The sequence below is a fragment of the Stegodyphus dumicola genome, chromosome 9, assembly GCF_044657685.1.
Source record: "Stegodyphus dumicola isolate Sdum_Otavi_A_Nest chromosome 9, ASM4465768v1".
NCBI lineage: Eukaryota > Metazoa > Arthropoda > Arachnida > Araneae > Eresidae > Stegodyphus > Stegodyphus dumicola.
Window position 1 is genome coordinate 10,432,071 of NC_140776.1, and position 15,079 is coordinate 10,447,149.

The following is a 15,079-nucleotide window of genomic DNA, read 5'->3' on the forward strand; positions in this document are numbered from 1 at the left end:
GAATAGTCAAGAGATTCAATACATTTTTTATAGACACAATAGAGAATATTTCATCGTATATATTCTTAGAATATATATAGAATAGTCAATATTCCATACATTGATTGTGTATGAAGTTATATCTGAAAAATTTTGTAGTAATGTTTATTTTAACCTTTAACCTAAACTAACCAACTAATGTGTGGTATATAGTCAAGAGATTCAATACATTTTTCATAGACACAATAGAGAATATGTTCATCGTATATATTCTTAGAATATATATGGAATAGTCAATATTCCATACATTGATTGTGTATGAAGTTATATCTGAAAAATTTTGTAGTAATGTTTATTTTAACCTTTAACCTAAACTAACTGACTTAACTTTCTCTTACACTGGTGCTGGACAAAAGTAAAAAGAATAATAAAATAAAACTCTGCAAAGCTGCGACCTTATTCTGTGCAGAGGAACTGGGAGATTGATCTAAACCAAGTTAAATCAAATGCACATCCTTAAAGTCAATTCACATCAAGATTCCAGTTCAAACTTGTTAATCCATTAGCTGCAGGTGTTGCGTTGACGCAATGATCAAAATAAATGCGTGTATAAATATAACTACCTAAGATATTTTATACCAGCAGATGATTTTATGTAGGGAATATTATGAAGATTGTTTCTGTAAAAAAAATATTTGCCTTCAGCAATCATTTTATTTATAATAATTAATCTCATACTTTAAGCAAACTTTTCGACTAGGTATTTTTGCCGAAAATATTTAACGAAAGGATCACTGTCTTTATGAGTGATCTATTTTTAGTCAAGGTCACCATTTATCAGAACATCACATGAATCAGATGTTTATATTTGTGTTGGGAAAGAAGGGAAAACAGGTGTTGCGCTGACACAACGTCGGCAGGAAACGGGTAATCTCTTTTTTTACTCCTTCCATTCGATGTTCTGGTTGCTTTAAAAATGTCTCTAATGAGGTATCTTTTACATTAGAAGAAGCCCTTTAAAGATTTTTTGATGAAGAAACAGATGATGATAATGTTAATAATGACCACAATGAAACTGATATTGTTATTCCCCCAGAAATTGCAGAAGCTAGTAATGAAGAAGAAGGGAATGACAATGTTTTAAACAACAATATTTTACCAAGTGATATTGCTGGGAAAGTTGAAATTCACATAAGATGTAAGTTTCAGCCTTCTAAAAGCAGTGGTAGACATAGGAAAAAGTTTAAAAAGCAGAAAACTGAAAACTTGAAATGGATAGAAAAGGAACTGTCTGTTTGTATGTTTCAGGAAGAGAGATAGAAGAGAAACTACAAGAGATGAAATACAAGGTAACATTAGTGGAGAGATTTTCGATTTTCTTTTTGGTTTAGATGTTTACTCTCTTCTCGTTAAACAAATATATATGCTCAGCAAAAAAATCTCCCAGAATTTATTGCATCTGAAGCCTATATGGGAAGATTTATTGGAATATTATTGCTTGTGGGTTATCCTTCTTTACATCAAGAAGAAATATATTTGTCTCTTGATAAGGATGTTTCTGTTCCTATTGTACGAAAATCGATATCACGTTTGCAGTACAGGAATATGAAGCAGAATTTGCATTTAGCTGACAATAGTCAAACTGACAATACTGATAAATTATATAAGGTGAGACAGTATCTAAACTTACTAAATATCACGACTTTCTACTACTGGAAATAAAAAGTCTTTTAGATTTCAGGCACGAGATTGCATTATTCCTTTTGCAAACTCCTATCGAGAGTGTAGAATTCGCCAGAAATAGATCAGCAACAAGAAGACCTAGTAAATTCTGCATTCAAAAAAACCACTGCATGGAGATGGTAGATATTTTATTGTAAAGTCCGATGATAACAAAAGATTTCGTAGTAAAGGGTGCCATAGCCAGACTGTTATAGATACAAAGTATGTAATGTAGCTTTACATCATGATTGTAGTGACACTTTTCATGCTTGAATCTTTCAATTGAAATAATCTGTATATGTAAAAGAAATATAATGTATATTTTAATATTAAATATATTACAAGTAAAGCGATTTGTAGATTTAAAACGATATACAGCTAAAAAGTATTCCAGTGCTCCACTCAAAGGAAACATCCCACAAGTACAATCCTATTCACTAAACATCCGTAGTCTTATTCTGCTGACGTTGCGCATACGCAACACTCGCATTTTCCACAGGTAAGAGCATTTTTTTTTATTTTCAATGTAAATTTATGTTATAAATGCTTAATTTAATATTTGTTATTATTTTCAGGAGAAAAGAATCATTCCTTGTAGTTTTGGCGGTTAATGGGTTAATTCAATAATCTGAAAGTAAAGAGGAATAAATCTTCACTGGTGCTTGAGCATAAAATCAAACTTATATTTTCTCCAATTAATGCAATCCCAGTTCATTATGAATACTATTTCTCATTCTTAATATACCATTACTGTCTCAAATTGTACAATTTGTCTTGCAATACTTATGTTTTCCCTGAACGATTCATTCTGTAATTCTTAATATACCATTACTGTCTCTAATGGAATTCCTAAAAACACAACATTAACAGAGAAAACAGAGAAAAATACACACTTATTTTCATAACTTTCTCTAGAGATATCATTAATTCAGTGCACGAATACACCACCTTACAAACACAAGGGATTCCTGCATATCAATCAATCAGTTCCTCATAAAGAATAAATTCACTAGTTTAACAAATTCCTCAGCACCTTCAAATGTTCAAATATCTCAATAATGATAATAAAAACTAATTTTATATTTAAAATCAACAGCTTAAAATCTCGTAATTTTTTTATTGTTGTCTAAAATTGATTTTAAACGATATAATCCATAATGAATGCATCCATTATAAAATTTATCTCCATTACATTTAACTATTAATATTACTAACTGAAATCTAGTTTTTTCATTTAAAAAAAAAATCTCTTTATTTGTTTAATGAAATGTTTTGTTATGTTTAATTTAGAAACCTTTTGTAATTTTTCTTTTAGTGTGGAATTAAATGCCGAGGCAAGAGAAGTGAAGGGAGATTTATATTGTCTCCGATGCCATGACAAAATGGGCATACCTATCTGTGGAGCTTGTAGACGTCCAATTGAAGAACGCGTAGTGACTGCATTAGGAAAGAACTGGCATGTGGAAGTAAAATATATATATATATTTATACTTATATCACTAATTATCAACATAGAGATGAATATATTGTACTTCTATTGACATGGCTAAAATACTTTACATTTAACCCATATTCAAATCATGTTCTTTTGTGTGAACTATGAATTGTTATGCCCTAGAATGCATTCTTCTGTTACTGATGTATCATTTTGGATTAATTCAGTTATTTCTTATTTAATAGAATGAAACAGTAGCGTTAGGGTTTGGTAAAGCTCGATGATTTGAAGCTTGGTTAAGCTCAAGCTTGAGCATTTTTTCGGGCTTTCGAGCATTTGAAGTTGACATACTTACATTATCAAAAGACTTATAGTGGACTTATAATTAAAATAATATTTTTTAGAAATTTAAAAGAAACTTTTTCTTTACTCATACATTTATTTATGCATTTATATTAATGAAACAATATTTTAAAAACACCAGTGCATGTTGTGATTTATCTGATAGCTTCAACCTAATTTTGGTGCAAAAATTGTTGGCCATGAAAAATGCCCTCTCAGAATCTATCAACGTTGGTTTTATACTGTAAATAGCTTCAAGTAACCGCTTTAAATTTACAGTCAATTCACCATTACTTTTTGACGAAGTAAGTTCTTGACTTAATTTTTTAAAGCGGTCACCTTCTGGTAGTTTGCTGGTTGGAGCTTCTAATAGTACTCTTAAGTCTTCAAGAGAAGCACCAACTTTGGTAGTTGTTTCTGCTTCACTGCTTGATTTTTCATTTGATGAATTTGGTGATCAATCTGGTGACAGAAATAAATCCTTCATCAAAGCAGCTGCTAGTTCTCTAGAAGCTTTTGATGGCTTATTATTTAAGTTGTATAGTGAATTCATCAAATCTATGATGTTTTTGTTAATCCTGCTGTTGATGTAAAAATCGATATTTTCAAAAAGAGAACTACTTATTTCAGATTCTTGTTCAGTTAACTTCGCTCGCATAAAGTTGATAGAAATATATGCCGTTTATAACGTGGCTTGTTTCTCACCCATAGCGTTAAGTGCCAGTTCAATTGGTTTTAACGCCAAGACTTATCGATTTTATTAATTCCAGGTTTAAATTTTATAAAAAATGTTCAGATCCCAGTTCAATGAGTACATTCCTTGTAATGTCATACAATTTTACAAGTGTTTCAAGCATTTTCAGCCTTGAATTCCATGTGGTTTTACAATCCAGAGAGAGTTGTTGCTCTATCTGTAATTTTTCTCTACATTTAGGCTTGAGAAAATCTGAACGCACAACAGAAATTTTGAAAAAAAATTACAATTTGTCTCGCAATACTTATGTTTTCCTTGAACGATTCATTCTGTAATTCAGTTTCATTAATGCTCAAACCATTACCAACATCATCAATCTCTCCTGAACTTTCGTCTATACTTTCTTCTGCCCCTGATTTTTCTTTATAAAATGTTTTTTGTAACAGCCAATTGCAAGGCATGTGCAAGACATGTTTGATAAAAAGCAAGTGATTCTTTTCCGAACTTGATCATAACACTTGCTCCATCCCCAGTAGTGGATACAATATCGTGCTTTAAATGATAGACCAAAAGATTTGAGCTGCTCGTATTCTCTGGTTACCGATGCTGGTCCATTCATCCATGGTAATAGAGATTCGGCAATATCTTTTTTAGTATCATTTTTGATTTTTTGTTTCACAGGTTCCATATGGTTATGAACAAGAGCCATTATAGATTTTTCTTTGGCTGGAAGCTTCATATCCCTTAAGGCCAGTGATTGTCGAATAAACTCTGACTGAGTGATTTGATGAATTGATAACCCTTCTACTGCAGCCATTTTTGCAACAATCTCTTCAATTCATGTTTTCATTACAAAATTATCCAAAGTTTTTTTTTTTTTTTTTTTTAAGCTGTCGTTTCTGCCTCAGCTTTGTCAACGTCAATGTTATGAACACTGCTTAGATGACGACGCATTGTTGACGTATTTCCATTTAAAATGGAAATTTTTTTATTGCATTCATTGCAGCATGCATAAATTTGGTCTGCCATGGCGAAATGACTCCAAATGGTTGATCTTTTGTTTTTCGGCATGATTACTATTCTAGAAAAAAACAGAAAATACTATTCTAGAATATGTGTGTATTCACGGCTGTAACTCCAATAATATTAACCATTTTTACCGAAATATTGCTAAAATTTCTACTAAAATTTGTGTTGAGATATTAGTAATTGCATTCTTATTGGTAAAGGAAAATAGAGCTTTCTGTTTCGTCCGATGCATTAGCTTTCTGTCAGGTCCGAAGTATTCCGAAACTTAATCCCATTCTATTTGTTTATGACCTGTTAAAACATGATCTACTTGTATCTCTGTTTGTATTTCTTGACTTGTGTCGAATGGAAAGAGAGTGACAGCGCGCAACAGCACGCTTTTACTCTGCATCAGATAAAAGAATGTCTGGAACAACAGAAGGATGATAAGAAGAATCAATATGGTAGAATGGGATAATTTCATTTAGCCGCCATAAGTCGGCGAAGAAAGTGTTTGTATTTCTGCTTGTGTCTCTGCATGTATTTCTTTGCGTATTACTCTGTAATAAATGTTTGCTTTGCGAAACACGACATTTTCAATGTTCAACAATTTGTAATTTTCTTTTTTTACTGAGAAAATCATTATTTAATATTACATACATGTTACTATTTAAAATCAAAAGTATATTGTTTCTATTGGTAAAGATTCAAAATCCTTGCATTTCTATGTACTGTACTGTAGGCAGCAACAAATTCATTTCTTTACTGAAACAAGTTTCAACACTGATCAGGTAAAAGTACTGGTAAAAGTAAAAGCATTATTTTACTGTATATATCTATAATCCTTTTATTGTTTAACTTTACTTATCTGTAATACAATTACAAAAGTTTTAGTTTTTATGTACTTAAGAAGGAGCAGTTTTATGACACCAATAAAATGTCTTCTAGGATTCTTAAGAAATATTCTCACAAATAAATTAAAAATAAAATGCAGAATTAAAAACATTCTGTATGTGCAGAGCTCAAAACCCTGTCGGGCTTTTATTCGAGTATCGAGTACTCGAAAATGACAAAAAATTATCGAGTATCAAGCTCGAGCCTAAGCTTGTTCCAAACTCTAAGTAGCGTGGTAGCCAGTGGTCCAAAATGGAAGCTCTTATTCCTTCTTCCGCCGCCTGCGAGGTTCAGTCGGTGATAAAGTTCTTAAGTGCACAAAACATTGTGCCAATTGAAATTCATCGTCAGCTCTGTCAGGTCTATGAGCCGAACATCATGAGTAAGCAGATGGTGCGTCACTGGTGTACACAGTTTTCGGATGGTCGTCAAAGTGTCCATGATGAAGAGTGCAGTGGGCAACCGTCCTTCATCAATAATGATCTTGTTGAGCTTGTATGGCAGCGCGCGTCAATGCTTTGGCGGCATAGTGGATCTCTGGTCGGGACAAAATTCAAACAGACGCTGTCGGTGCAGAAAGTGATGTGCACTGTGTTCTGGGACAGGAAGGGCATTCTGCTCACTGAGTTCCATCTGCATGGTGAAGCAGTAAACTCTGACTGTTACTGTGAAACACTGCAGAAATTTCGAAGTGCCATCCAAAACAAGAGGCATGGAATGCTTATCTGCAGGTGTTGTGCTCCTCCATGACTATGCCCGTCCACATACGGCTCGACACACAGCAGCTGTTTTGATGGAATTTGTCTGGGAGTTGTTTGATCATCCACCCTACAGCCCTGATCTTGCTCCCACGGATTTTCATGTTTTCTTGCACCTCAAGAAATTCCTGTCCTATGGTGAGCATTTTGGCAACGACGAAGAGCTGAAGATGTCTGTCCCATGCTGGTTCCATTCACAGGCACCACAGTTGTACGACAGAAAGATACAAAAGTTGATCCCATGATACGACAAGTGTCTCAGTTCAGGACGGTTATTCTACGCTACAAGAGTCGACAGCAAGTTGTGGGCCGCCAGATGTTGCTGCTAGTGAAAAACAGGTCTGCCCGACATCCTGTATTCTCCGAGTACGGAAGTTGTCGAAAACGCGCGAAAAAGTGTTGCCACGTCGTCAATCAGAGTTGTGCAGTTGACGTATTAAGTAGACAATGGCTTTGTATATGTTTTTGCCGCTGATTTTTTTCATGTTTAAACGAAGAATATGATCGTAGATCTCTGAATCAGTGGCGAATTTATAGAAAATATGTTGATGCTTTTCCTCTGATGTTTCATTGTTCAGAAGATGTTTTCGTTGCGTATTTCAGATTGCCAAAATTTATAGTTATTTTAATTTGCGATGAACTGAGAGAGTACTTGGAGCCACATTCAGAAAACAAGAACGAGCTGCATTCAGAAAACAAGAACGAAAATTTCTACTGAAAGAAAGGTTATTTATACTATTCCTGAAATTATAGATATAAATTGCAATTATATGCTTTAAAAATGTAGATGATAATAAGTTTATCAAGCACATAAACCTTCTTCATTTAATACGAATATAGACATCCGATAAGCTTCTAATCGGTTTATATACAACAAGAATTACGTTTATTTTAAAATCTAACAGTTGAATACGTTACGAACAATACTGTGAACACAAAAAGGAATATCGTTCATTATTACACGAAATTCACACTACTGTAAAATAAAAATAATAAAACTATAAAATAGCTTTATAATATTTTTTCAGTAGCAGTACTACTACTAGTGTGATACTTTTAAAAATAAGTTTTAGTCCAGAAGGGCTATTAATTTTGTTTTGCCGTTTTATGGTGTTTCACTTTTCAAATCGTTGCCACCAAAAAAATTATCGCACTGTATTATATTTAAATAAATTAAATAATGAGGAATCTGCATAAATGTATGAATGTTTCTCGCACTGTGATAAAACAACAGTACTTAGAGCCATGAAATTTTGAATAATGTAATTCTCCATCCTAATATAGGCATCTCGAGGCCCAAATTAGGAACTGGGAATTTGTTTTATTGTCTATTTCATATTTTGGGAAGCATTTATGAATGTTTGATTAAGAAACTCAACGATTTCAAAGCGAGCAATGGCAACATTGTACGGGGAAAAAACATTTTCTTCTCTAGCGTGCGAGACTATGTATCAGAAATTCTAAAGATATGCTCTTTTTAAATAATATGATATTGCTGTTGAATTGAATTTTATGGTTTAAGTGCAAAGAACATGATATTTAATAAATAAAGGTAACACGCAAAACATTAAAAAAGGCCCTTTGGGAGTAATATAAAATCTGTGGTAGTAATATAAAATTTGAAGGCTTTCAGTTTTTTTTTTTTTTTGGTTTGTGTGTGTGTGTGTGTATGTGTGTAATTTTATTACGTTTTAAAACTATTTTCTAAGGGAAACTGGTTCGTATACACGCTACATATGGGAAAAGCCATGCAAACGCCGATGCAGCCAGCTCGTTTACAGCTTTGTTCTGGAAAATTTCACCTTTAGCTTGCGATGTCGAAAACTTTCAAATTTGCGGCTATCATCTTCGTTGTCCTCACCATGAAATATGGTAGCTGGCCATAAATTATGCCAAGCATTTTTTAACGTATCTGGAGACACATCCAACGCACATGAGCATGCATAAACATGCATTAACTTGCATGCTTAAATGCATTACGTGCAAGCATAAAGCATACAAAAAAAAAAAGTTTGTGGCTTTGAGGTCCGGATTATAGATAATTTCGGATAATGGACGTCCAGATTACGGACTTTGTACTGTATTAAAAAAAGTATTAGTAATTGTGTGATAAATTGCAATATGAATTAATCACACATACAAGATAGATTAAGATAATTTTGGTTATATATTTCATATTCAAAAAATATTTTCTTTCATGTTAATTATAGAATAAATTATTTGAAATAAAACATTTTGATGCGTGTGTGATAGCTGAATGCAGTAGCAATCGGGGATACTGTAATAGCGAATGAATTTTATTTCTTTTCCTGAAAGAAATAATTTTCATAGGAAAAGAAAAGGAAGAAATATTAAGAAAGAAATATTTTCTTTCTAATTTCTTACTTAAAGAAATATTTTTCTAATATTAACTCTAAAATAAATTGCGTGAAAACAGTTTTAATGTAAGCATGGGGGGGGGAACTTAGTTTGCTATTAGATTGTAATGCAAATTAATCATATTATAAATTTAAATGATTAAAATTGTTTATTTCTAAAAAAGATTTGAACTAAGCTTAATTCATTTACTCTTATCTATTTACTGTTGCTTTCATGGTATCACATATCACTCTTTATTTCTTAGTCCTAAATTCCTGCGTTAACTTTCCCTTTAAAAAACGGGATTTTCCTTCACATAACACAGCAGCATATTCTACTGAGTGGTTGTCATAATAATGTTTTGTGCCATTTTTTTTTTCGAACTACAAATTCAGCGTGTGAGTTAGTGAAATAATGGGAGAATATTTCTAGAATTTGAGCCAGCACACGCTTTTCGTACTGTGATTGTTCTAAAGCTCCTTGAAGCCTTATCCCCTTTCAGTAAACTCAAATGGACCCACCTGCCCACCAACTGAGGGTCACAGAATGGCTTTCTCTGATAAGTTGTGATGTCTGTCCGTACCAGTTTTTTGAGTCAATATTATTCGTGTAAGTTGTAGACAGATCCATTGATCCTAGAATAGACGTCCGGGTGGTGGCTATGTTGAAACATTGCTGTACTTGTTGCCAATAAATATGTTCCTGAAAGTGTGAATTCTTTTTTTTTTTTTTTTTTTTTTAATTAGGGAAGCTTACTTTTTGGATGCCCTATGCATGTTTAATAATGGGTATGAAATATGAAAATTTTATGTATTATGCTATTTAATATTTAAATATATATGCTGAGATGTCACTTCCTGCAGTAGTTTCCAAAAAAATTAGATTTTCTTGTTATCATTCCCGCAATAGATTTTTTCCATTAGCTTTACAGCCCCGCCAAAAAAAAAAAAAAAAGGAAAGTATATTCCTGTAGCTATTTAAATAGGCAGATCTAAAAACCTAGGCCGCTTAGAGGGTTATTTGTAAAATAAAAGGAAAAAACTTAAGAACTAATTATTATAAGTGGATGGAAATGATCATTTATATATGTAGCTTATATACAAGAATAATATTTTTCATTTTACAAATTTTTTGCAACTTAGGTGAGTAATCTCAGTAAAAATATCAATAAAGAAGAGAGTTATTAAAAATAGAGAAAAAGTTAGCAGCAAAATTTATTGGATATTTTAATTTGATACTAAATATTATTCATAATAAGGTAGTGTTAAAGCATAAGATATTTTTTGAGTGGAAAATGTATTAAAATTCATATTTTGTATTACACAGAAGGTATAATTTTATCATTGTTGCATTGTAAGTAGTAACTGCTCCCCATTTAAGAAATTTTTAACAGTGAAGATAGCACATGAAATCAAGGATAGAGAGATGGATATGAGAACAGTTTTCAAATGCCTTACACCCATATAAGTATGGAATTATCATTTATGGTAACAGGTATTAAATAATAATTAAACCTTCAAATATAGTGTTGGAAGACTCTATTATTGAAATAATGATTTTATGATTTATTGATGGGAAGTCTGGCTTTAGGTTAGCAATTTCATATTGGGGGGGGGGAAAGGATTACAGACTTCATTTACTTCATTTACTAATAGATAGATGATATAGAGAGATGAAAAATACGCATAGATTTCAAATGCAGTTAAATATTCATTAAAAAACTTTTGATGTGTCTTCATAAGTTTTCTTCAGAATAATGTGTCTAATTTAAATGTGTTTATTTGATCTTGTATATCTTTCTAGCATTTTGTGTGTGCTAAGTGTGAGAAACCATTTTTGGGACATAGGCATTATGAAAAGAAAGGATTGGCGTATTGTGAAATTCATTATCATCAACTGTTTGGAAATTTATGTTTCGTTTGCAATAATGTCATAGGAGGCGATGGTATGTATATGTGGAGTTAAATATTTAGAACTAAGAAATAACATGAACATGCCATAAATTTATCTAGGAATATGCATCATGTATAAGTATTATTTAATTTATATGAATTATTATATATATTTCAGCAACCTGATTGATGCATTATTTTTTACAGTTAATAATTCATTAAATGTAATAGCTTTATTTATTTGCAATTTTTAAAATTCTTGTTAAAAATCCCTTCTTCCAGCATCTGAATCAGAACTTAAAGATTCATCTTAGGCATGCTTCCCAAATGCCTTTACCTTCTGTTTCATTTTTTCCTAGCAGTAGAGAAAATGCTTAAAGCTTTCTCTTTAATAGTGCAAGTACTAACTAGAAAATCATTTTACCTGTAATTCATAAACCATTTTCATAACTTCAGTTTCAAGCAAATTGTATTCCAAATCAAGAATATTTAGTTTATTTAAAAATAGTGTGCATTTTTGCTTTGCATTTACTAAAAAGCATCCCATTTAAAAATTTTTTATCACCTTTGTATGTGTCACTAAATATATTATTATGTAACCAGGAAAAATAACCTTCTGTCACCACTCCAACAGTTTAATTGTGCAGTTACTTGATTGAATGCTGTTTGATGTTCTTTCCATGATGACATTCTAGATAAAAATAATGCTTGACTTTGCTATGACTGCCCTATGTAAAATTCACCCCATTATTTAATTTTGAAAACATGAAATTAATAAACTGTATTAACTTGCAAAATATGCTAAACATTAGTAAATTGAATAAATGACTGTAATTTTCCAGTTTAACATTAAATTACTTAATTACTTTAAAAGTCAGTAGTTTGAATTTTTGTAATAATCTTAAAAGTTAATGTACACATTTACCATATCCTAGACTTTTAAAGTAATTAAAGACATTTTTATTTCTATTCCAGTTTTCTCTGCCTTAAATAAAGCTTGGTGTGTCAATCATTTCGCATGTTTCGTCTGTGACCAGAAAATGAGTCAAAAGTAAGTTGTGTTAACTTATAGAGCTGTTTTTGAGAATACTCTGGATATTCATGGTTTTAATGTAGATGTATTTTATTTCAGAACAAAATTCTTTGAGGTGGATTTGAAACCAGTGTGCAAAAAATGTTATGACAAGTTTCCAGGTGAATTACGTAAAAGACTGAAAAAGGCATATGAAGCATCCCCAAAGAAAATCATAACTTAAGGTGTTTTTATTGCTTTGTTTGATACTTAATATTTGTAATGTAGCTAACCATTTATTGTTTAGCTATCCGTCTCTTAGGATTTTAGTGCTTTTAAAACATTATTTGTTAATTAAATAGTGTTTTAGTTGCACCATTTGCTGTTGCTTCAAAAATGCTTTTATGTTTGTTATTTGTTCCTAAAACTTTTTGTTATAGTAAATGACTATGCTGTTCTAATTCTTTAAAAAAGTTTGCTGTTTATAGTAATTTTAAAAGAAATTATATTTTGCTGAGGAAAAAAATCCAAATTAACCAAGAATTGAATAGTTTAAAATTGTGATGAAGACCTCTTTGAATTGCCAATGAAGTCTGCTTGGCGAGATATGAGCAGGCAAAATGGTAAAGTACCAATTTCATCATATATGTAAATCTTATTTTTAATCCACTTCGTAGGATCATAATTTTCTGTTACTTGTTTTTCTGCATGGATGAGCCAATAATATAATTAACAATTTCCTACTAAGATATGCATAGAATGCAATTTTATTTATAAATATGTTTATTTATTGACACATAAAATTTATAAATAGATTTTAAGTATGAAAGTCACTACATAATATTAAGTTTCATTTTATAAATATCACTAGTTTTGTTTTTAAAATTGAAGGAAAACAGTAGAGCTTCATTTTAATAGCATTAATCAAAAATATTTACTTGATTTGTATCAAAATAAACTATTTTTGTATCTGTGAATTAAAAGCTATATGGATTAATATAAAAACATATTACATAAAAATAATATAAAAACATATATATCTATATTTGTATAATTTTTCTCCTTTAAATATATGCATGGAATTCAAGTATTTTTTTAAATATTTAAGATGAAATAACCTACAGTAGAATTATTATTGTTGATGATTAATAAATGTCAACAGTAATATTACAATGTATATTATTCCTCTTGAGTGATATTCTCATGCAGCATAACCTTTATAGTTCAGACATTTTTATAAGCAGCTGTAATTTTCTTAAATTTTGTGTTTGGCGCAGAATGGGAAATTAAAACCTTTTTAAGAAAAAAAAAAAAATTTTTTTTTTTTTTGCTTGCTTGCTAACTCTGAAACTATGTGCTCTACCTGTTTTCATGAAATTAATATTTTTAAATATATATGCGTAGATGTGTACAATAATATATATGTATGTGCCTTGACAGAAATTTAGCATATTTTTATACATTTTTTTTTTTTTTTTGTGTTATGCACGGCAAATGCATTTTTTAAAATTTATTTCTATTTTAACAATTTATTTGTTGTATATATTAAAAAAATCAAATGTAGAGTTTTCGATGACATAAGACTACGCTACTGTGCCCAGCATTTAATTCTTATAACAGAAAACCTAAAATGAATAAGCATGTATGATACTTGAAATGAAGAATTAATACTGTATCTAGAGTTAAAAATAATTAATGCAATTTTTGTAGGAAGTAAGTATTTTTTAACTGTACATAATTTAAAAATATATATATTGTTTTATGGATTAGCAAAAATAATTAGAAAAGGTATTTTTCAGTATGTTGATATTGCTGTAGAAGAAATAAAGCAGTATAATTTTGATAAAGTAGACTAAAATTTTATTCTAACTGTGCTACTAATTTTTTTTTTTTTTTGGTGGGGGAGGGAGAAATCATAAAGATTATTTCTTACGTTATATATTCTGCTTTTGATTTTTATGTAAATTTCTGTTTTTTAACAAATTATTAAATGTTTATTTTAAAGTATCTAAAATTTACAAATTTTTTAAATATACTTTCCAATTAAATGCAATGTAAATAAGCTACAATTATTACTGCAATTATATGAATATTATTTCTGCCATGAAGGTGTTGCCATTCATAAAAAATATGTGATGTCAAGAAATATGAAGCTCCTTACAGACTAAAAAATGCCTATTTCTCTTTGCCATTTCAAGAAAACTAAAATTTTAAGATTTCATTTCTGAAATTAAGTACACTTTATTGTTAGAAATATTTTTCTGAGAACTATATGAATAAAAGTATTTTTATACAGGCAATTTATTAAAAGTGAAGATATTTTTTTAAATATTTTTATTTTGTTGCAATGCTGTAATGTTTCAACTGTAACATTGTAATGCTTCAGCTGTTAAATCGACTGCTGTGCCTTTTCAAAATTGTAATTCATTTTTGCCATTGTGCCAAACTGGAATATTTGCATTTTGTACATATTGTATTTATTTTATTATTTTAAACCTTTAATACACAAGTTGTTTACTATTTGGAAAATAAAGTATTTTTTGTTTTTATATGACTGGCTGTCTTTTGCTAGTTTCAAAATAAAATATGTGATAAAATTCTTAAGAAATTTAATATGTAAAATTGGAGGTTTTCTTTGTTTAAATTTTCAGAGCTAAAAAATGTTAAATCAAAATAAATACCACATTAACAATAAAGTGAAACTTTGGATCACGAACTTTATTTGTTCCTAAGATAGTGTGTACTTGAAATGTTTGTAAACAATTTTCCCCATAGGGTTAATCTGTGCTGGACCATAGATGATTGCTTAGAAAGGAGTGTTTTGTATTTATGTTTTATAAAACCAGTGGAATTTATTAAAATCTAACACATATACAGTATAAATGTATACAATATAGGAAAATCTGGATTAAATTTTACCATATCTGTGTGAAGGAAAAACAGATTTAACGTATTTCATCCCTTGAGTGGGTCGATAAAATGAGT

The 15,079-nt window shown here is 30.4% G+C and overlaps 1 protein-coding gene across 2 annotated transcripts in view; it reads left to right on the plus strand.

Annotated features, from left to right (window-relative positions):
• Positions 1 to 14,643, plus strand: part of stck (LIM zinc finger domain containing stck) — a 48,590-nt gene extending 33,947 nt beyond the window's left edge. For both annotated transcript variants that reach the window (XM_035367889.2, XM_035367888.2), the window contains exons 7-10: positions 3,017 to 3,167; positions 10,994 to 11,135; positions 12,058 to 12,133; positions 12,215 to 14,643. In XM_035367889.2, coding sequence (XP_035223780.1) covers positions 3,017 to 3,167; positions 10,994 to 11,135; positions 12,058 to 12,133; positions 12,215 to 12,338 — 493 coding nt within the window. In that variant the 3' untranslated portion in view covers positions 12,339 to 14,643. The remainder of the gene's footprint in view (positions 1 to 3,016; positions 3,168 to 10,993; positions 11,136 to 12,057; positions 12,134 to 12,214) is intronic.
• The last annotated feature ends 436 nt before the right edge of the window (positions 14,644 to 15,079 follow it).